Consider the following 21,434-nt stretch of genomic DNA (forward strand, 5'->3'; position numbering starts at 1 on the left):
TTCCTCTGACTTTCTCACCATGTAAAGATGATTTACAGCCATCTAGTGGATGTAAATCAATAACGCACAAGATAAGTGAAAAATTATAGAAACCAGATTAGTGATGAATATCGGGGACCACGCTGTTATTCTACCTGTCTTTATTAGAAATTATATTAGAACAGATCTTACTATAGTGTGCCCCCCCCCCCCCCCCTTTTCTCTATTGCATGTTTAGATTGATCTTTTGTAATTCTGAAACGTTTTATTCACTTTTAATGCTCAAGTTACAATTAAATAATGTTCGTTTTCGGTCCCAATATGGACAGACTTTGTGAGTTTTCTCTGCATTCAATTATAAGGAGCCAATTGTCAACAACCTGTTTCCCATCTTTCCCCAGGAAGGAAGAAAGAACGAAAGAAAGAAAGGAAGTAGGCTTCTTCTTTTAGAGGTGAAACAATCTTTCGATCAATCATTAGGCTACAGGAATATTTATTGATTTTGATTTTTTAAGTAAGTAAAATGCCAACGATTCACCTTTTCCAGCTTCTCAAATATAAATATGTGCCTATTTTCTCCCTTCTAACCAATATAGAATATGTTGACATTATACAGACATAAAGATCAATGAAGATGAATTGATAATAAAACGAATCTTTGTCACGATTATGTGCAACAAACAAACAAACAGCAGCAGCAGCCATGCAGCTGAAACATGTGAGACAGTACACTCAGCTGTGCCTCAGTCTTTACACCAGGTGGCAGGAAACCTCCAGGCTTCACACACTGAGAAAGCCAGAGGGCCAACATGCAGCCAACTGATAGATTAAAAACAACCTGCATTTCATGAGCCCCTCGACTCCTCATAGTTTCCAGAGGGGAAGGCCTGTGTGTTCAGATTATATGTTTGGGGCAGTGAACTGGCTGACATTCAAACAGCAGGAGTCAATATTGTGGAAAAATCAATTTGCATGGGACAGTGTTGCACGTAGAAGTGCACAGATGGAGCAGTAAAGATTTCATAATAAAACAGAAGTTCATAATAAAGGATGATAGCGGTTCTTTTATTGTCGTACTTTCGCCACAGTTGCGCAAAATCTGCCCTGAGTAGGATCATTGACGTTGGAAAGATTTATCTTTTACAGCTTTTATTTTTTTGTATATGTTTCTTTTAATGTAGGGTTTCGTTGCAAAAAAAAAACCCAACCCCAAACAATAAAAAACTTTCTTTAAATAGTCTGGAGAAAGTGCTGATGCTGTGTGCGGGGGTCTGCAATCACCATGTGAAGAGGAGAGAGGAGAGAGGAGCACACTCAGGATTCAGGTGGATCGAACATGTTTTCGGCTCCAGTCTGATCGGTTCACATCGACTCCGCTGGAGGAGGAGGGGGCGGCGGGGGGGGGGGGGGGGGGGGGGGGGGGGGGGGGGGGGGGGGGGGGGGGGTGTCAGGAGCTGCAGCTGCGTCAAGTCGAACGGAATAACACCGGAAATAGTACACGACTTTTCAGCCGAAGCTGCAGTTTCACAGGTGCATAAATCAAGGGTGGGAGGGGGGAAAAACTTTTATTTTGAAAAGTTCGAACCGGATCCGGGTTTCGGTCGTGTCCGCTTGACACAGCTGTGGTCGCTGGGCTGCACGGGACGGGTCGCGAGCGCGGCGTCACTCACAACCAGCTCCCGCGGACAAGTCGGTTGTCAACTCCGGCCCGAGTGGAAGTCGACTCGGGTGTTTGTGGTGCCTCGTATCTACCGTCAGTTTTTCTTTGTGATCTTTTCCCCTTGTCCTTCGCCCAGCGCGTCTCGCTGCTTCGCGACCACCGTGGAGCGGTGCCTCACCTAGCGGGCTGGCTTGCGGGCTCGACCGGGCTCTGCCTCTTGTCCCACCCGCGGTGACATGGACCTGACGCGCCGACGACGGACGGACTGAGCGCTTCGGGAATCTGCCACACATCGTTCACCGGCCAGCGACGACTGAACGAACAACCTGCGGCGACGTTGTTGTTGATTATTCCTTGTTAGCAAGTTGTCAGAAACCCGTTAAGCCATAAGGACATGCAGAAGTTCAACTCCCCCGGCACCCGCGGCGACACGCTGCCCCGGGACGCGGAGCTCCAGCTGCGGCTCGCTGACGGCGGAGAGGTCGGGGACGGGATGGAGAACGGAGCCGGGAATCATTTCCTCCGCCAGACCGAGGAGGAGAGCTCGTTCTGCACGAAGAGGAGGATGCTTGTCGGGTTGGATTTAATATGTCTCATTGTCGGTAAGAATAGGTGCATTCAATGTATTATTGCAGCCGTAGTTTCCATTTGAATTTACCATAACCAGTTTAAAAACTTTGCACGGATGTTTTTGTTTAAAGGGGTTATGGGGTTTTATTATTTCACCAATGTCAACAGCAGCGTTGTAAATCACGTCGACCGTTTTCTTTTTGTAGAGGTTACAAGGAGGTTAAACGATGCTGGATTCCGGGAGCGAAAAGTCACATTGGATGGGGATTTGTTAAAGTTAACGAAGCTGCAAAGCATTTTTCCAGAAGTCGAAGGGGGAAGTGTTCAAAGGGGCAGACACACTTTCAGTTCTGTCCTCACAGTGCACGTGGGTGAGAGAGAGAGAGAGAGAGCGAGAGAGTCCCGGGAATTCATCTGTTCCCATGGTAACCCCCGAGAGTTCCCGGGAGAAGAACGTGGGAATTCTGACATAAACATGCCCCCGCGCTTGTGTTCTCGTGCCTCGTTCACTGCAGGATCACTGAGCATCAGACACAAATAACTCTCTGTGCTCATTCATCCAACAGGTCACACATGTCGATTTACAAAAAAAAAGAAGGAACACAACATGTGGACAACAACTCAGGGGACAGTGACATAACCCAAAAGGAGCGAGTGGAGCGAGAGGAATACGTTGGATTTAATAAGATAATTGTTTCTACTATGAAGTAATACGGCAATCAGTTTTTGTTTTTTTACATTGTATCGTGCAAAATCATAACTTATTGCGCGAAGTGGCAGTTGTTATGTATCTTTACCTGAAATGGTAAAAAACAGTTTATAGATATTAGCAACTGTCATGATTTGCACAATCTAATAGGTGTTGATTATTTTGAGCAGACTATTTTCTAAATGAATTGATTAATCATTTGGTTTACAAAAACATAAAAAAACAGTAATAAATGTCCATTACAATGTCTTTAATTAAGCGACAAATAACTTATATATTAAATATTTGATTATCAAAACAGTTGGAGATTATGTTTTTGTCCAATAGATTAACTAATTAAACAACTAATCATTGCAGCTATATTATCTTGCAGAAGGACACATGCACTGAACAAAAAAATCTCAATACTCATATGAGGTGCCACTACCTCAGAATTTTACTTGAAATGTATTGACGTATACTTTCCACCTCCGTTCAGATTAGCGGGGAATCATCTGAAATCCACTAAAAGCTTGAAGGCTCACTTTGGCACCCGCTGCTGGGAAAGTGAGTTACCTTGTTCAGAGTGAGCCAATAGTTTCATGTTGTCATCTCACATGATAGGGAAGGGAGCATCGGCGTTGTGTGACTGACTTGAGGTGTTATTCGGTCCGGCAGCACGGGGGAGGCGGAACCCGTCGAGGCAGACCGACAGGTCTCGGCCTCGTTGGCAGTTAGGAGTATATAGGAAGTAGTCTGGCATAAAAAAACAGCCGTGTGAGGCAGTTAGTTTCACTGCCGTTTCTTCACCCCTGCAGGTATGCTATTAACTCTATGCTCGTCATACTGCTCAGCAGCTTTGTTCTGCGTTTAGGAAGTGGCTAAGTGACCCAGCATTAGTCAGCACAATGGAGGAAATGCCCTCTCTCAGTTCTCCTCCTAAGAAACACAATGTGCACGCCACTCGCTTTCGTCACTAAATTGCACACCCTGACCTCTCTGTACCAGGCGCGACAGTGCATCTGATCTGTGTGTGTTTCCTATAATGGCATAGTGTGGTCATAGAGATGCCCACTGTCCTGGGAACTATGGTTTTTGTACTTCGGCAGGTGTCTGTCTGTCTGTCTGTCTGTCCACAGATTTTGTCACTGTGTCACAGCTGTGTGAGAAACCGAAAAAATGACACGCGTGTAGTTGAGATCAAATCAAGCCCGAGTTCGAAGGCGGATGAGATGCAAGCAAAGACGCTGGAAATAGGGGGGTTAGAAGTAGGGAAGGGGGCCCCCCCACTTTACGCCCCTGGCCCACATTCATTATAAGTCAAGGATAACCGATGCACAGTTCGAATCATTCCTGCCAACTATAAGCTATTCAGTAAAACTACAGCCCATCCACTGAGTACTCATGGGTTGGAACGTCAACATGTTGACGAGTGTGATCCCATCGGAAGATGGTTTCTAGTTTCTGAGCCTCAAAGTGGACTCAGCTGAGAGGAGTGACAGTCAGATGGACCATTTGTGGCTGAAATATTCAAGTTCACCCTCTTACTGGAGGTCCCTGTTTGATTTAATTTGTTGATATGTTTCTGGTACAATTTCAGTTCAACAAACACTGAAAATTTGTTCTGTGTTTTCTGTGTTCAGTTTTAGATTTTTTAACATTGTCAAGATACAAGGTCTTACTGAGAAATCACTCATATGCATTGCCTTAACACCCTCATAACCACAACAACCAATCACCGTTTTCCTGCTCGGGACACACAACATAGCCGTCTTTCGTGCTAACGTGTCATGCAACACCAAAGGGAAGTAGAGGGGGAAGTAACTTCTCAACCAGATGAACATATAACAGGATATCCAACTGCTTCCTGCCTCCTCTCTCCACGCTCATTTAGACTTCAGACAGAATCTGTATTTGTATAAATGCGGTTTGATTGGCTATAGCACCGGTGCCTGGGATTTGATTGGCTGGTGCTAGCTGCTTGAAAAAGCTTTTCTCAACTAATCCCGCACGCAGCGAAAAGCAAAGCCAAGCGACAGAGGCACATTTAACAGGTTTCTGTTCAAGTTTCCAATGCGCGCACATATTTTCTGACCTGCAGTTTCTCTCCCGCAAAAATTTGGCAAAAACAAAGACCGCTGCTTTACACTTAGAGTTCTATCACACACACGAAGCAGTTGTCACCTCAGATCAATACCTAATGAACAACACATGGTGAATTGTTCAAAATGCTCAGCAGCACTGGAGTGAGAGCACATTATTAAATGATACAGTACAATATGATGTATTGTCACACTGGGAGAGATTATTAGCAACTGGGTCGCTGACAGATTCACGTCTGTCTGATTGAATCCTGCAGATCTTTGTTAACCACCGTGTCAGTTATCAGCAGAGGCCTGACCTTGACTCATCTGTGGGCATTCGGCCCTCAATGCCATCACTTATTGGAAATGAATCGGGCCATTCATTTAGCTTAATCCTCTTATCTCGTCGTGACTATTGCAATTTTCCTTTTAAAATGCCATCATCAGATCCTCTCAGACGTTTGACCTGCCGTCATTACTCACTCTGTAAAGGGGCTCATTCACAACGGCAACTGTGGAATTTTACCCCGAAGCATCCGTCCTCATTATGCTATCAGCAGAAGATGGATTCCTTTAGGGTCCTGAGGTTTTCACAGCCTCCCCCTTCTGTCTTAGTGTTTACTTCAGATTTAAAGGGGTTGACATGAAGTTATCATGGTGTGGCGTCATGAATTAACTCAAATCTGCTGGGATATGAAGGACATTAACTGAGGCTTTGACTCAGGTTACCTGATCATACTCCTACTGAACACCTGACACGTCTAACATTGTTTCACCTCAGCATGAAGGCAGGGTCGTTCGTGGGTCTGTTCTGACAGGCACATCTTCACAAAAAGATGGATTGTTCTGGTTCAGCTCAGTGTCAGTAGGCTCCGTGTAAGAGGCAGAATGCAAATGCCTGAATCTGTTCAAGTGTTTGTTTGTGTGTGTGTGTGTGTTCGTTAATTCCTGCCGTGGAGATTTGACCAGGAGAGAGCCGACAGAATCTCTGCCCTGTGGCTGCGTCTAAGATCGGGGGTCCATCCAACTTGTGGTCAGAAGGTGTCGGGTGTTTGTCATATCTACCAAGCGTGCGGGGACAGGCCTCCCGGCCTGCACTGCTGTTTCCCTCCTGCGCAGGTGGTCCCTTGTCTCTCATCACCCCAATAAAGCCAGTTTATTGCTTCTCTGAAGAGTAATTGGGAACTGAGTGGAAGTGGCCGCAACCATCAGCTTATGCGGCTTAGGAAAACATAACAACTGCCACTAGGTTAATTGTGAAATTGTTTCACACTTGATATGCATTAGTTGTGAGGCTGAGTGAGACTAAAACAACAAAGAAAGGTTATTCACGCCATAATTTACATAGATTTTTCGATTTTACAGCAAGAAAGTGATTGATTCAATATTAGGGTTAGGAGAAGTAGTTTTTGCATATTTCAGAAGTGTAAAACTGAAACTGTTGTGTGTAAGTGTGTTTTTTGTTCTAGACGTGAAGCAGCATGCCAGGACCAGACGATAGGTATCTACCTGAGTGATCTGAATACTAAGAGGGCCCCGTCTTTCCAGCTTATATCTCTGCCTTTGTCCGCTCCTCTATTTCACTTCTTTTCTTCAGACAGTCTCTATTTTGGTAGTGAAGGTGTTCGAGCAATGTAGGGAGGTGTGTGAGAGTGTGTTTTTATGTCTGTGTGCACGTGCGCGCGTGTGCGTGTTTCGGGCAGGTGGCGGGTTTATGTTCGAGGATTCCTGGTTCTGTTCTTTTGGCAGAGAAAGCTGCCAAGTGAGTGAGACAGCGAGAGGCCAACACGTCACAGCATGTTTGTGCGTACAGGGCCAGGAAAATTAAATGTTCTCCCGTGCGTGCGTATTCATGTGTGCACGCGTGCTAATGAGGAAAAGTGTGGGTGTGGTTGTTTGTGTCATCGCGACTGCGAACCCAGACACCCTACTACAGCTGCCATGTGTGCGCTGTTTGTTGACAAATCTGCCGGTGCCGTTTTTTGCTGCGCATTTTAGGCCACGATCAAACAGTCTCCGAAGTTATGAAACACATTAGCGTCACTCGGCAGCTGACATATGGAGGGCCATTAAAAATGGATCAGTCAAATCATTAGCGAGCGGAGGAAGCGATTTTGCTTTCTCTCTTACGCTGGTGTGTTAATGCATCTCCTTCCCGTTCGGACAACGCTGCAGAGGTTCAGGAATCCATTAGCTGCACCCTTCCTCAGACAGAATACACGGTTGCATTCACCGCGCTTCGCTGTTGATCCATCTTCTTTCACCCATCAGCACAACGGAGCCAACTCAGGCCTCAGAGATGTCTCAGTGGCCTGAAGGCTCAGGGGCAAGTGAGAGCCTGAATGAGCAAACAGCCCCAGGGAGCGAGTGAAGAGTGAGGTGTGGAAAGAGAAAAAGGGGTTGAGGGTCTACTGTAGGGGTCAGAGTTCAGACCCAGGGGCGCCTGAGGGATCTTATCTACAGCTGTGTATGTATGTACTCAGGAGGAAGTAGAACTCGGAGAAGGAGCAGAAAGGTTCAGACAGCAAATATGTTCAGATTAACTTTTAATGAGACAGCTGCAACCGTCTCCTCGAAGATGGTTCTATAAGTGCCCACGGTGGTCCATAGGTATTAGCTCTAATGACTCAATCAAGATGTGTGTGTTGCCGTCATCCTCAGTGCTCATTAGCTGGAATGGGTCTGAAGAGGTTTACCATCAGAGCGTCTACCTGAATCAGAGTACAGCCTGTAGCCCGCCTTTGCATCTGTCTGGATTAATGACTCGTCCTCCTCTATCTGTCTGTCCCCCTATTGTCAGAGACTTAGACAGCCCCCCCCCCTTGGCGCCACGGCATGGTTACACATCATTGGGAGAATTCAATCATTGTGTCACATCTCACCTGCTGGAGTCTTTCCTCCCTTCATCCCCTCACGTTCCTCTCTGAAGTTGCTCCAACTGTTCTTTTGCAAACATGTTCTTCTACAAACCAAAACACAAAGACAAAATAAGGCAGCCACTGATGCCAAACACCTCCCCTGCTGTCTCGGCCGCAGCTCTCCCAGTCGTTCTCACATTGCAGACTGCCAGCCCTCGGCTCACCGGGCACACCCTTACCTTCTCACCGCAAAAACCACCAGGGAGCTCCTTTAAAGTTTTCAAGGTACATACCACAGTGGCGGGTCCTTTATGTTCCTGCTGAATCAGACAGGCACACAGACAGCCCAGTTCAGGCCTCACCACTCATACCCTGAACTCCAGAGCCGGGCTCCAGGAAACAGGTCAGTGGAGTGTGGAGAGAACAGAAGCAGCTGTGGGAGACATGTCTCCACTGGCCAGCGGCTACAGTAACCGTGGAAGGGGCAAGCGAGACCTTTCCTGGTGCGATGGTGGAAGGTGAAGCGACAGAAAGGCAGCGGGATCGCCTGCAAAAGAAAAATACAATTTGACTTCACACTCAGAGTTTTCTTTTGTGTGACTTTTTTGATTTTGCACATCCAAAAGCTTCAAAATGTATCAGAATTTTTGGCTGCTAAGGTACTTTCAGTTGTCTCGCAGTTCCCCTCTGGGCCTTTTTGGAAGCTGTGTATAAGAGGAGGATACATGCACTGTATGCCTTAAAAATTTAACAGAGTCTGGATCACTTGAATCTCATATTAGCATTTTTGATCCAAATATTGGTTGGGGAGTGATGAATGAAGTTGGGGAAGAGGTCGTATGGAGTCCAGCTGCAGATGCTGATGATAGCAGATGGTTGACAAAGTTCCAGAGCTGTTGTGGCTCCTCAGTCCCTCTTTATTCTTCACGGATTACTCTCTTTGTGCCGCCATCAGGGCAGACCAAACAGATCAGTCTTGCAGAACTATCCAGCTAATTATGGGGAAAGAGTTGGGTGTGTGTGTGTGTCTGTGCAGGGGGCAGCCAGCCACTCACCCGTATCCCATCTCTCCTCTACCTGAACTGGGCCACAAAGGAAGAATTGGATGAACCACCTTCGAGGACACTCACTTTAATTGGGCTCGTTGGAGTTTATGGTTGCCAATCATAATCACAGTCTTGGTGCGAATGACTTCATCTCCTGTTTTTAGTGTTACCTACCTTAAAGCATGTGTGTTTGTGTGTGACGGTGCATAGTCTCTTCCCGGACTCCCTCTTTAAACAAAGACCTTTTTTTTATATCAGCCGAAACATCAAAGAATTGGCTTTTCCTGTAAAGCACCTGACTCAGACTGAATAGCGATCAGATGAAAGAGCGGCTCATGGCTCACTTATGGAGACAGCTTTGTGCAGTTAAAGTCATTATAGCACAAATAATAGCAGAAGCCAAACTGCAGACGACCACTGTTTAGGTTCTTTAGGCCGACACATTGCAAACTGTTATCATGACTATCATGCTTGCAAAGATTGAAATTACGACACTTCGCAATTCAGTTCACTAGCTTTTATTATTTTCTTTAAGCAGGGTTGACTCAAAAGTAAACAAGCAGCTTAAAAATTTTGTTGGGAAACACTGGCACATGCAAGCTGGGGAGGGGCCCAGTGAGGGTGGACCACCCCGGTTGGGTGCTGTAGCAAGCTGTAGCGGCCAGATGGGTCCGTATTGACGGGTCACTTATTGCCTGTCCTCCAGTTCTAGCAAAGGGCAAATTTAGAATGAGGCCTGTACAGTCTGATATTATTGGGTGTGATGACACATATTACCATCACTGTGGCTTGGATATGGCCTCCGGCTGTGTGTCATGCCAATCTATTAGGATGCGCCGGGTGTTTTTATCCAGCAGCAGCAGCAGCAGCAGCATCCAAAGGAGTTCATTTAGGTCTACGCGTGAGGCTATTTGCCTCAGTGCATGTTTTTTAGGATTGTTTGACTTGATGTGGTTTTCTGGCTCTGTGGTAAATTCGTTTGGTGAGCTGGGGGTTTTTTTTTTCCCTGGGTGCTAGTTGGTTTATTTGCGGTTTGTTTGGTTGTCTGTTAGTCTATGTGGCTGCGGGTTTGGTTTGTTTGCATCCAAGTGTGGTTTATATGTGTATGTGAGTGTGTTGAGCTTGTATGTGCATTTGGGGGTATTCTGCTGGTCGAGGCGGGGTTTGTGTTTACAGAGCGGGTCCCAGCAGAGCCCAGATCTCTGACCCTCACATTCCAGAACCACCACTAATCGCCTCCGTCTGCTGTTCTCTTCGGAGAAACCCTTGAAGCATCTCTCTTGGCTCCATCTTTGCAGTTTTCTCTCACCCCAGTAATACTGCCCCTCACCCCTATTTGTCAATTCTCTAGCCCCTTGGCCATGAATTTTAGCCTAGTTTTGAGTTTTTGTATTGATCAACAGATGTTCAGCAATATGACCTGAAAGTACGTCCATATGCAAGTACCATCTGTCCTCTCTTCTTTGCACTGCCTTGAATCACTTTCCCCATAGTTTTCTCTTCTTAACTTTCTTGCTTTTGGTTGTTGTTATTCTCCTCTCGCAGTGAGCTCATTCTGGGCTGTGGTCATAGATGTGTAAATTAGAACCAGAACAGTTTCTCAGAGTGAGGCACATATCCCCTCTGCACTCATTCCTCCTCTTCTCCTTTCTCCCTCCCTCTCTCCTCCCCTCCCTCCTTTCTTTCTGTCGCTTTTGACTATTTGAAAGCATTCCTTCTTTGAGTGTCAGGCCCAGCGAGCAGCACATTTGGGCCTTGCTGCGTGAGCCAACCCACTCCTCCGCCTCCTTTTTGGTTCCCCTCGCAGGCCCTCCAAGCCTGGCACTCATTCGAGCATGTCTTGGCCAGGTGCAGAGGTTTGCTCACAGCTGCGTGACAGATGATGTGAGGGTCTCTGAAGTGTTTTTGTGCCTTGTTGTGAAAACTGTTGTAATGTAGTTGTCGTTGTAAAGCATAGCCGCTGACACATGGGCTCGTAATTTGTATAGGATTGTGCAGATACTCAGTAACTATCTGCATGTGGCCAACGTATGTGGTTTTCTTTGCATTTATTTTTTTTTTTTTCAGCTTTGAGAATTATTACTCACTCGTGCACTACTTTGCCACACTGTGACCTTTGGTTAATGGCCATTAGGGCCGTGTCTGTCCATGAACTTGGTCCAAAAATGGGAAAACAAGTCAAGCCATACAGCCATCGGTATTGGCAGGCCTGAGGTAATAAAAGATGCTGCTAACTGGCCCAGCACTTCATGGGATTCCATTAGACCTCCATATGTATTGAAAACGATCCCTACCTGAAGCCAGTTTCTTTTTTAGACATTGATGGGAATCTGCCCATGACCTCTCTATCAGCAAAATGATGATTGTTGAGGGAGAACTGGCCATTTGGAGGACACAAGGAAGATCTGACCCAATACAATTACTTTTATGGCAGATTAAAATGTAAAATTATGTACTTTATATTGCAAAACACTTTACTCAAAATAACACCCCAAAATATGATATGATAAAAACAGATTTAAGAGGTGGGAAAAAACAGTCTGTGTAAAAATGTCTTACAAAGTGCTTTAAGTGTTAATATGTTAAGTTTTTACAATTATTATGATGCACACTGGTTATTTCTGCCATTAAACTTCATCATACTCACACGTGTGTGTAAACCCAGTGAAAAAAATCCACCCCCACTCCTTTTAAACCAAAGATGAACCAGGCCATATCTCCGCATTTCCTCACCAAGGTATGACACAAACAGATAAGGAGATTACGAGTAGGAGATTAAGAGACGTGTCTGCGATTTCTGCAGGTGGCGAGCCAGGAAACCCTCACACAGGTCATGTAGGAGAGAAGAAGAACTTGAACAAAATATTTAGCCAATACTCCAACCATCTCAGTGAACAGATTTCTGTAATATAGGACATGTAATGTACTGTGTCTAACATCAAGGACCCCTTTCGTTAGGATGTAGGTCAATACAACACCAGTTCTAACTGTGCTGTCAACACTGTTTCCACAAATTTTCATAAATTCATTTGTCAAAACAGACCGCACCTGTAGGTGACCTGCGCGTGCATGTTTCAGCCCGTGACTGAACTGAACTTGTGTAGGTGTGTGTGAGGAGACGCCTGTAGATGCAGATGAGCGAGAGATATTGGTCAGATGAGAGGTGTTTCCTATCTCTCTCTCTCTCTCTGTTTGTTGGCTTCACAGCCTCTGCTATCTGCCTGCAACGTGTTTCCCTCTCTCACTTCCTTACTCAGGCCCCTTTGGAAATAAATAAGAGTGTGCTGGCTTTTATCTGTGTTTTGTCTTTCTGTCAGGGCAGCGTGACTTTGACTACAGGGTTCACTTAAACACACACTTTTGACTACAGTATTACGTTTTTAGTCTGGCCATGTCTCAGGTTCAGTCGCACTGGGGTTCAATTGCCTCGTTATGCATTTTCTGTGCTGATAGCCTCAAATCTGTACTGTAGATTAGTCCTCTGCATTATCAGTTCAGTGAAGCTCAATGAGTGGTATGGTTGTTTTCTTCGTGGACCTAATGATAGTGATAGCACGCATACACACACACACACACACACACACACACACAAAGGAACAAAGCCAACGTGAACATAGTTACCTTGGTCAGGTGTTCACTTCCTGTGTTTGTGTGCGATTGCTTGTACTTTTGAGTGTGTACTTGTGTCTTGTGCCTTTTGGCCTGGTTTTCTGAGTGTGTATCCTGTGGACTACTCAGTCACGTAGTCTGAGAGATTCCCTGGCAGGAGCAGTGTTTTGGCCTGGGTCCGTTCCAGCCAACCAGCGAGCCTGGGATGACAGGGAGAGGCACAGAGGTTAATGATTAGTCCCATGTTCTCGCTGCATTCCATGGGGTGACAAGGGGACATGGGATAAGGGACAGAGAAACGGAGCAGGCTGCGCAGGCCTTTACATGGCTATTGGCTGTCAGTACATTTGCGCAACACAGAATGAAAAGCTGTGCAGCTCAGCCGTCGTATGTGGGGATGCGAACACCGTCTCCCATTTTGCCATCATTACAATTGTTGAACACATCGTTGCCAGTGAACCTTCACCGTCAGGCTGGGAGGTTTGTTTGCTCAAGTGAACTAGACCTTGTCCCCGTTCACCGGACACAGATTGGTGACCATCCAGGAATCGTAGTGAAGTCATATGTAGAACAATTGTAATGTAAAATTAGACGGACTTAATTAAAAGTCAGCGCATTTCACTGGAACAAAGTGTCATTGTTCAACAATACCTCACTCTCCCCACACTGGGTTTATTGTCTACTTTTGGCCGACTGAAATTTTCCGTGCTCTCTAATATCGTCTTCCTCCTTTCTCATCTTAACTCTCCACAGTCATTCCCATCTCCGTGTCTTGTCTTTCTTTCGATGTCCATCATCTCTCCTTCTCCCTGCTTCCCTGGTGGAGGCAGCTATGTGTGGAATGCTTAACCCCCTGCGAAATTTGGAAGTCATGTTGGATCTCATGACATTCTCCTGTCAGACAGGGGAATGTCACCTTTATGTTAGTCAGTGGTGTACTGTACCATTTATCTATGAATCTTGCTGCTTCTGTGGTCCTTGCCGCACAGACCATTATCATATTCAGTTCATTTACATTCATCAAGCCATCTTTTGTTTTTTGTCTGCCCCCTTTATCTCCCACATTTCATCAGCCTCCATCCCATTCTTTGCATGCGAGCTGAAGGCAGTGACTCCGTACAGACGAGGGTTTTTCTGTGGAGACTCCAGCATCACTTATCCCTACATGGAGAGAGAGGCCATCCCTGACAGCCTGCTCATCGCTGGTGGTATAGTCATCACTGGCTTAACGGTAAGACAATGATCCCCGTGGACATTAACCTAGTGATTTAAAGTTGTCATTACTGTAATAAAGTGTATTGTCTGTGTTTTTAAGAGTAAAACAAACCCAACCAGGATTTGTGCAGATATGCGGTATGAGTTTATTTTCTCTCGTCTCACTCCTTCCTCAGATTGCACTCGGCGAATGCTACCGGGTACGCTTCCGAGGCGTACACTCGCGGGCTTTTGTCCGAAACCTCTATGTGTCATGCCTGTACAAGGAGCTGGGAAGCTTCCTGTTTGGCTGCTGTGTGGGTCAGTCTCTCACCAACATGGCCAAACTAAGCGTGGGACGCCTGCGACCCAACTTCCTGTCCGTCTGCAACATCACCTATGCGTCCATCAACTGCACTCCGGGCAGCTACATGGCCCAGGTCAACTGCAGGCAACCTAATCAGAAGATGGTAGAGGAGGCAAGGTGTGTGGTGTGTGTGTGTGTGTGTGTGTGTGTGTGTGTGTGTGTGTGTGTGTGTGTGTGTGTGTGTGTGTGTGTGTGTGTGTGTGTGTGTGTGTGGTGTGTGTGTGTGTGTGTGTGTGTGTGTGTGTGTGTGTGTGTGTGTGTGTGTGTGTGTGTGTGCATGGGCAATGATTCAGTGTGTCTACTAAGGGTGGGGTATACAGTAACCTGCTTAATATCGTAAATGTTTAACCTTCAGCATCTTGTATTGATTTATGTCTTTCAGGAAGTCTTTTTTTTCTGGCCATGCTTCCTTTGCAATGTACACCATGCTCTATCTGGCAGTAAGTCACCTCTACCTTACACACACACACACACACACACACACACACACACACACACACACACACACACACACACACACACACACACACACACACACAGTGGAATGTGACCTTCACATCCACCTGAGCTTGTGTTGTATAATTACACCATTTGTTGCCGTGTTTACAATGTTGGGGGAATATTACAGCTCTCACTTTCGTTTCAGTTATTAGAGAGCGACATCGTTCCCTAGAGGCCAAGAACACCGTGTGCAACTATTAATAAGCTAATCAAACATGCACGAATACATCAAGGCATATATTGTTAAATATATTCATACTTCCTGATCGTGAGGGAGGAGATCTTTGAGAGGCATTTCTCAAAGGGCTGGTGAGACAGGGAGGAGGGAGGAGGGGGGGGCTGTTTTCCACGAGGAACATGAATAGATGAAGAGACTCTGCAGACAGAGGAGGCCTTGTTGTGGGTCTCATTTAGAGGAGGGTGGTGGAGGGCTGAATATGCCTGCTGAGAGATCGACAGGCTTCTTTCAGCATTAGACAACCTCTAAGCCCCCACCACCACCACCACCACCACCCAACTCCCCCGAATCCCCCATCCCTTCATCTTTCTCTTTCGCCGATCTCTGTGCCTTCTGGTCATGGGTGCATTGGGGGAGAGAAGTGACAGTTAGAGGGAGACAAAAGCACATATTTATCCATACAAATGTTCGTAGTATTTCCAGTCATTAAACCCTTAGGTGGCCTAAATATTTTTTGTGTGTACAGCTAAAATTGTGAAGTGAAGATCGTGCTATGGAAAAATCAATGACTTTCCTTTTTGCACTTCTGAATGGAAAGCAGCTACTCCAGCCTGAAGGACCTCAGTGTTGGTTAGCCCAGTTTTCTCTCTCTCTTCACATCACACTCTGTTGTTTCTACACACACTGCAGGCACAAACACACAGCCTGCTTCTAGCCTGTGTTTCAGCACACAACCAGGGGAGAATGTGTCAAACCTGTAGCTACATGCCACCCAGGCCGTGGCCAGCTGCTCGAGTGTAAAGCAGGAACGGTGACACCTGCTCTCGGCCGGGATAGGGAAGGAGGAGAAGGACCCGGTGAGGGTCCGTCTCAGTGCAGGAATGTAGGCCATGTGCTCCCCGGTGGTTGACGGGTCCAGACAGACCGAGCAGCCACCTCATAAAGCCTCCGCGCTCTGCATCACGTTCGCCCTGCGCTGTGACCCCATTTTTACAGACAAACATCCATTCTGCACTGCAGCGCTGAGGCGAGCGCTGGTGATGATGATGGGGATGATGAACAAAAGGAGGAAATGGGGTTTCAATTGTGTCAGTGGACTCATGCCAAGCTTCTCATTCCCTGTCTGGGTAGAGCGGATGTCCTTGTTTCACTCCAAGGGCTCTGGTCGCGTTAATGGAACTCGAATCATCAGACATAATCACGAGTTTGTGTTTGTGGAACATACAGTATATTCACTTGTCTGTTGACAGGAATTATTATATTATTATAATTATTATATATATGTGCTTTTCTGCAGTTCTACCTGCAGGCACGGTTGTCATGGCGAGGAGCCCGGCTGTTGCGTCCGCTCATACAGTTCCTCTTAGTGATGATTGCCATCTACACCGGCCTGAGCCGCATATCTGACTACCGGCACCACCCCACCGACGTCCTCACGGGCTTCATCCAGGGAGGACTCACGGCGTACTGGGTGGTATGTTGGAAAAATCACTGTCTAAATAGTCTCGCACAACAGTTATCTCTGTCTTCACGGGATTTGTTTCTCTCTGCTCTCTGTTGACTGAGCTAAGCTTAAACAATAGGCTCTCTCCCTCGTTTTCCCCACTTGGATCTCTAAAGGTTGTTATAAACAGCGAATGATTGTCAGTGCGTGTGTGTGGTCTGTGTATATGTCCTGACATATTTTGTGTCTGTGCCCGCAGGCCTTCTACATCTCCTCCATGTTTAAGCCCTGCGCCCGTCCAGACCTGTCTCCTACTAGCATGTCCCTGGAGAGTCCACTGTCCAGCCAGCAGACTGTCTGTTAGCAGACACATGCGGCCATTACAGGAACCAGATGATAAGTGGAGATGGCCTGCAGAGAGACAGGGAGAATGTCAGATAGCACAGGGGAGCAGCAGGAGGAGGAAAGAGACATTTTTCTAAGAAAGGGATTTATTCTAATACAGGGGTACGATTAAAAGTGATGGCGTACAATCTACACATGCTTATTGTTTGGGGCATACTGATACAAATGCAAACACACACTCACACAGATATCTAACATGTTCACACACACACACACACACACACACACACACACACGTGAAATACAAGAAGCACATATGACTGTGAGTCAAACCCGTCCAGTGAAAACAACTGTACAGATATTTTTTATATGTGAAAAAAAAAAGAATAAATAAAAATGTCTATTTTTCAAGATCATTTTTAGAAGCTGCTAATGTTGATAGTTCCCAAGTTTTTAACTTGTTTTCGTCTGTAAACGGAGGCATTTTGTCAGTGCATGTGGTTTGCTTTCAAAGCAAAACCGGTCGCTCTTTGGCCCAGGGTGAGAGAGAGACGAGAAAACGCAGGCTTCCTCTTTGTTTTCTGATCCTCCGTTCACCCGACAGCTGTGAACTGAGACCATACACACCTCGGATGTATCCACCTCTGACCGTTTTAACCGTCAGTGGCCTGAAGTGTCACTGCTCGAATCAGACTGCCCTGCATCACTATGTCGAAACAATAACCTGTATGTAGGCAAAGAACAACAAAAAACAGCATTTGTTCTGTAACACCATGTTATCCTTCTTTTTTAAGAGTAACCAAGGCAGCGTCAGGGAGGAATCAGGTAACCCCCCCTCCCCTTCACTGCCTCCTTTCTGTACTAACCACTTTGACTGTGTCTCAGAGGCGGAGGCTTGACTGAATTTTAACCTTTGACTTTTGCCCCTGGACTCCAGTCTCTGAGCTGCACCTTGATTTATGCCACTCTGACAGGAGAGCCGACAGGGTTGTGGGACCCCAAGGGCCCTCCTGTGCATCCTTATTAATAGCACTTGAACGTACATAATGGAACCTTCTAGTTATAATCAATATTATGTATTTTATCACCAGTTTGAATAATCAGTGTTTATTTTTGTTGATGTCAGACTCATACGCTATATTTGTTTGTTTTTCCTGAAATGATAATTATTCAAATTGAATGTAAATAGGTATGACATTTTATAAACCACACAGAATTCTAAAAGTATTAGTTCCAGTTCTGGACAGTTTTTACCTGTTTATATAAGTGATTGTATTTACATTTGTGTCGATCAGGTACGGAGACTTACTTTTGTATCTGTTGTAACTACTAGACTGAGCCACAGATATTATCAGAAAGCTATATTTTTGTGTGTTCCCAGTTATTGTCATGTGCTTGTTTTGTCTGTGAATGCCAGAAGGCAAAAAATAACCACTGTAATCAAAAAAACCAAACCAATAAAATGAAAGTCGAATGTTTGTAACTTCTTCTGTCCTTGTCCTGTCTTTTATTTTAGTGTCAGCAAAAGAAAAGAAATAACCCTGAAAGTTCATGCAGTACAGTCTCTCTCCTGCCGACCAGACACATATGCTTCATCCCAAAGTCACAATATTTATGTCATCTTGGTTATTTCTGGCTTCTCAACAGCGGAGTTGGAAAGGAAAGACATTTGTAAGTCATTATACAATAAAATCTGTGCTGACACAAAATGTAAAAAAACTGAAACGTTAAGTGGCTTGACTCTTGTTGTGTTTGGAAGCTTCCACTCCAGCGCTCCCCCAGTTTCTTTCATTACTACAGCTCCCTCTCCCCTGCGCACCCTTCCTCACTCTGCCCCGTCTCTGCTCCCAGTCCTTTTCAAGTGCAGCGGAGCATGATGGGCTTTTTCAGGGGGTCATGCTGCCATGGAGATGCTTAAAGAGATACAGGTTGGGTCGTCTGAGGCATTTACTTTCTTTCTTTTTTTTCATCTTTCTCCTCGGACTACTTCCAGTGCTGAGGGAGGAGAATAAAAAGCAGCCCAAATCAGACAGAGAGGGCAAATGGGAGAAGGAGGGAGAGCTTCAGTAATGGGTGTGCCCAGTAATGCTGAGGTAAGGGAGACATAGGAGCAGGAAAAGTGGTCCGGTAATGAAGAAAGGAGCAGTGGAGCAGTTGGCAGAACAGATGGGGTGGTAGATTGGGGAGAGTGAGGGTAATGGGCGTGGGGCGTCAGGGTGGGAACAGGGTGGCCTGTTTTGTTTCATAATACTGTAACTCAGGAGACATATTTCATTCCTGAGCAAAGCGTATGTCTGTGCTTGTGTGACAGGTTCCTGTCGATCGGCGTCTGCCTCGCTGGTTGTTATTGTCTTCTGTTTAGGTGTGTGTGACGGAGCAGTGGGCCACTCCGCCGGGCTCAGCTCACACACCCTGTCAAACATGACATCTCCTTTACACCGCGACTGCCGTCCTCCTCGCTAACCCTTTGGCCTTAATGCAAATGAATTGGGGTCGACAAGTGGAGGCGGATCCTGTATGCTCAGATTACTGAGGTCCAGGCACGAGGGCCTCACTATTTACACTGCTGTGACTGTGCACACAGTAGCCTGGCACTGTGGTCATTGAGAATGGGGGGTGTTTGAACTCTTATCTCAGCAGGTGAAAGCCATTACCGTCTTGACGCTTCACTGTGAGAGAAAAACTCAACCCACTTTCTCCCTCCTCCTCCTCATATTTAACTGTGGGGAATTCCTTGATGAGATTATGATTGTCCTGAAATTGGAACAAAAATGGCAGGGGCGGATGCGAGGGAGTGCCGATCCGAATCAACGCACAGATAAGTGCGCTGCGGAAAGCACGTAGCTCACCTGCATATGTCTTCATGTCTGAGGAAAGGGCACATGTATCACACATGGGTTTTTTTTGTCTGACATTGATAACCTCATCAGAAACTCTGCCCCTGTTTAAAGTGATGAACTAGTCCCTTTCCACAATCCCAGTGTCAGAACTTTGTTACCTACCAAGTGAAAGCTGCTTGAGGCTGTAAAATTGATTCAGCTTTGAAGAGGACAAGAAATTTCCTTGCATATGATTTTTCTTTTTTTTGTTCAGTAGGAGCTTTTCATTGTGGGTCTCCAGGGCATTACAGAGGTAGTCTCTGGAACTCTGCTGGCCTCTTATCCAGCTGTAGTCCAGTTCTTAATAGAATTTAAAAGGATTAATGGGCTCTTTAGTATGCTCAAATTCAGGCCCGCTCCCCCAGCCTCCATGCTATGCATATTTCTAAATCTCCCATAGAAATGACAGTCAGTGAATGCACTGGCTGCAGCCGTTAGGACGACAAGGTGGCACATTGTGTCCTGATATGAGTCTGTGAAACGCCTTAGTTTTGCATGTCCCTGGTTAGATAAAAGTACCTGTCTTCTCTCTCTGCTCTTCAGGGATTGGGATGTGCCGAGTCATGTTGCCTCAGTGAGTGAGCCAAGAGGTCACCTCCAAAATTGATCCTCAAAGAACTGAGGGGGAAACCACTGGCGGATAGCCGGTTCTAAATCACTGCCAAATGTGAAAACCGTGCTGTGTTGTTGCTGAGGCGTTCAGTGTCTCCTCACGTACACAGGTGCATACCTAATTTATCGGTACAGCAGACTGTGCACACCACGTAGATATTATACATACATATCTGATGAGGACAGTGTCCTTGTGTAATCTGATGAGGATAGCATCATTTAGCAAAGCAAGGCACAGTTATGCAGTGCGCCATATGAGGAATCTTAAGATTATTTGACTTACTGATGAGTTGTAGAGAGACACGGCATGAGAAACTCACATTTGAGTCGGTCACTTATGCGAACATGTATGAGAGGGATATGATATTCGTCCCTGGAGTTATCAGCAAAGTGTCTGTACACGACTTAGAGTAGCGATTTGCAGAAAAGAAAAAAGACTCGCAAGACCGTCTTAGAACCAATTTCCTGTCACCTTTGTATAAAAATAATTTGGAATTTTATTGCATAGAGCTAAACATTTCCTCAGGGCACAAGTTATTTAAATAAGAGAAGGTTGTTGATATGCAAATGTCTCTCATAGTATAACCCACCATGACTTGGAGATTATGGAGCAGAAGACATATTCATATGCCACTACCTACTAACTCAGAGGTCATATTTTTTTTTTCTTTACAAGGCTGAGGAGGTGTTACGAAATCACAAAACAGTGGAAGGTTTCCTTGATAAGACATGGCGCCATAATGTGTGGTGTGTTTACTTTAGTGTCAAGCTGATCGTTTCAGGGTAGGGTGACCTTTGCAACCCGCAGCCTCTCTTTGTCGAGGGACGAGACAGTCTCAGCCAATCTCCCTGTTCTGCCTCTCCCTCTCTGTCACCTGTAAAATGAACCAGACGTAAACACATTTCAATAGCCCTTCTTGACACCAGAATAGAACGGACAGCCGAAGATCGGACTCAGAACCATAACAATCGAGTTGGACTTTGACATAACATTCTTCAATAAAACAAACCTATCTACCAGGACCCAGACAAGACACATTCTCGATGGAGATACAAAACCACTTTGTTTATATTGTGCGGTCTGACAGATCCGAGATTGCGCGTGTGGTTGTCTGTGTGTGTTTGTTCCACAACTCGCCTGCTGCTGATGGCCAACTGGAATGCGAGAGACGATAATGGGAATGAAAACAACAATCAGGGCCCGTGGGGTGTCAGTGACGACTGCAGTGGAGCGGTGGGAGGACGATCCGGGGCTCCAGGGTCAACACGCTAAGCCTCCCGGAACACTCACTTTCACACGTTGCGGTAATGTAACAGTGACATGACACTCAGCCCGTGTTAATACAAGCGGGGGATCATGAAAACAGCCCGTTCATCACTAACGCAAACTACAGTAAGCAGTTGAATGAAAGTTGGATGC

At 45.9% G+C, this 21,434-nt stretch overlaps 1 protein-coding gene across 1 annotated transcript; it reads left to right on the forward strand.

Annotated features, from left to right (window-relative positions):
• Positions 1-1,591: 1,591 nt before the first annotated feature.
• ppap2d (phosphatidic acid phosphatase type 2D) lies at positions 1,592-18,010 on the forward strand. Its single transcript, XM_035615529.2, has 6 exons — positions 1,592-2,241; positions 13,568-13,725; positions 13,886-14,172; positions 14,438-14,495; positions 16,032-16,208; positions 16,438-18,010. The coding sequence occupies exons 1-6, from the start codon at positions 2,034-2,036 to the stop codon at positions 16,540-16,542; spliced, it is 993 nt and encodes a 330-aa protein (XP_035471422.2). The 5' UTR covers positions 1,592-2,033; the 3' UTR covers positions 16,543-18,010.
• Positions 18,011-21,434: the final 3,424 nt, after the last annotated feature.

This window comes from Scophthalmus maximus, chromosome 17 (assembly GCF_022379125.1).
Source record: "Scophthalmus maximus strain ysfricsl-2021 chromosome 17, ASM2237912v1, whole genome shotgun sequence".
Classification (NCBI taxonomy): domain Eukaryota; kingdom Metazoa; phylum Chordata; class Actinopteri; order Pleuronectiformes; family Scophthalmidae; genus Scophthalmus; species Scophthalmus maximus.

Bases quoted from the DNA above. Each gene is read 5' to 3' on its own strand.
- ppap2d (XM_035615529.2), top strand. From the start codon at position 2,034: ATGCAGAAGTTCAACTCCCCCGGCACCCGCGGCGACACGCTGCCCCGG. The intron at 13,726-13,885 runs GTAAGACAATGA...CTCCTTCCTCAG, and splicing joins TAGTCATCACTGGCTTAACG to ATTGCACTCGGCGAATGCTA. The intron at 14,173-14,437 runs GTGTGTGGTGTG...TATGTCTTTCAG, and splicing joins AAGATGGTAGAGGAGGCAAG to GAAGTCTTTTTTTTCTGGCC.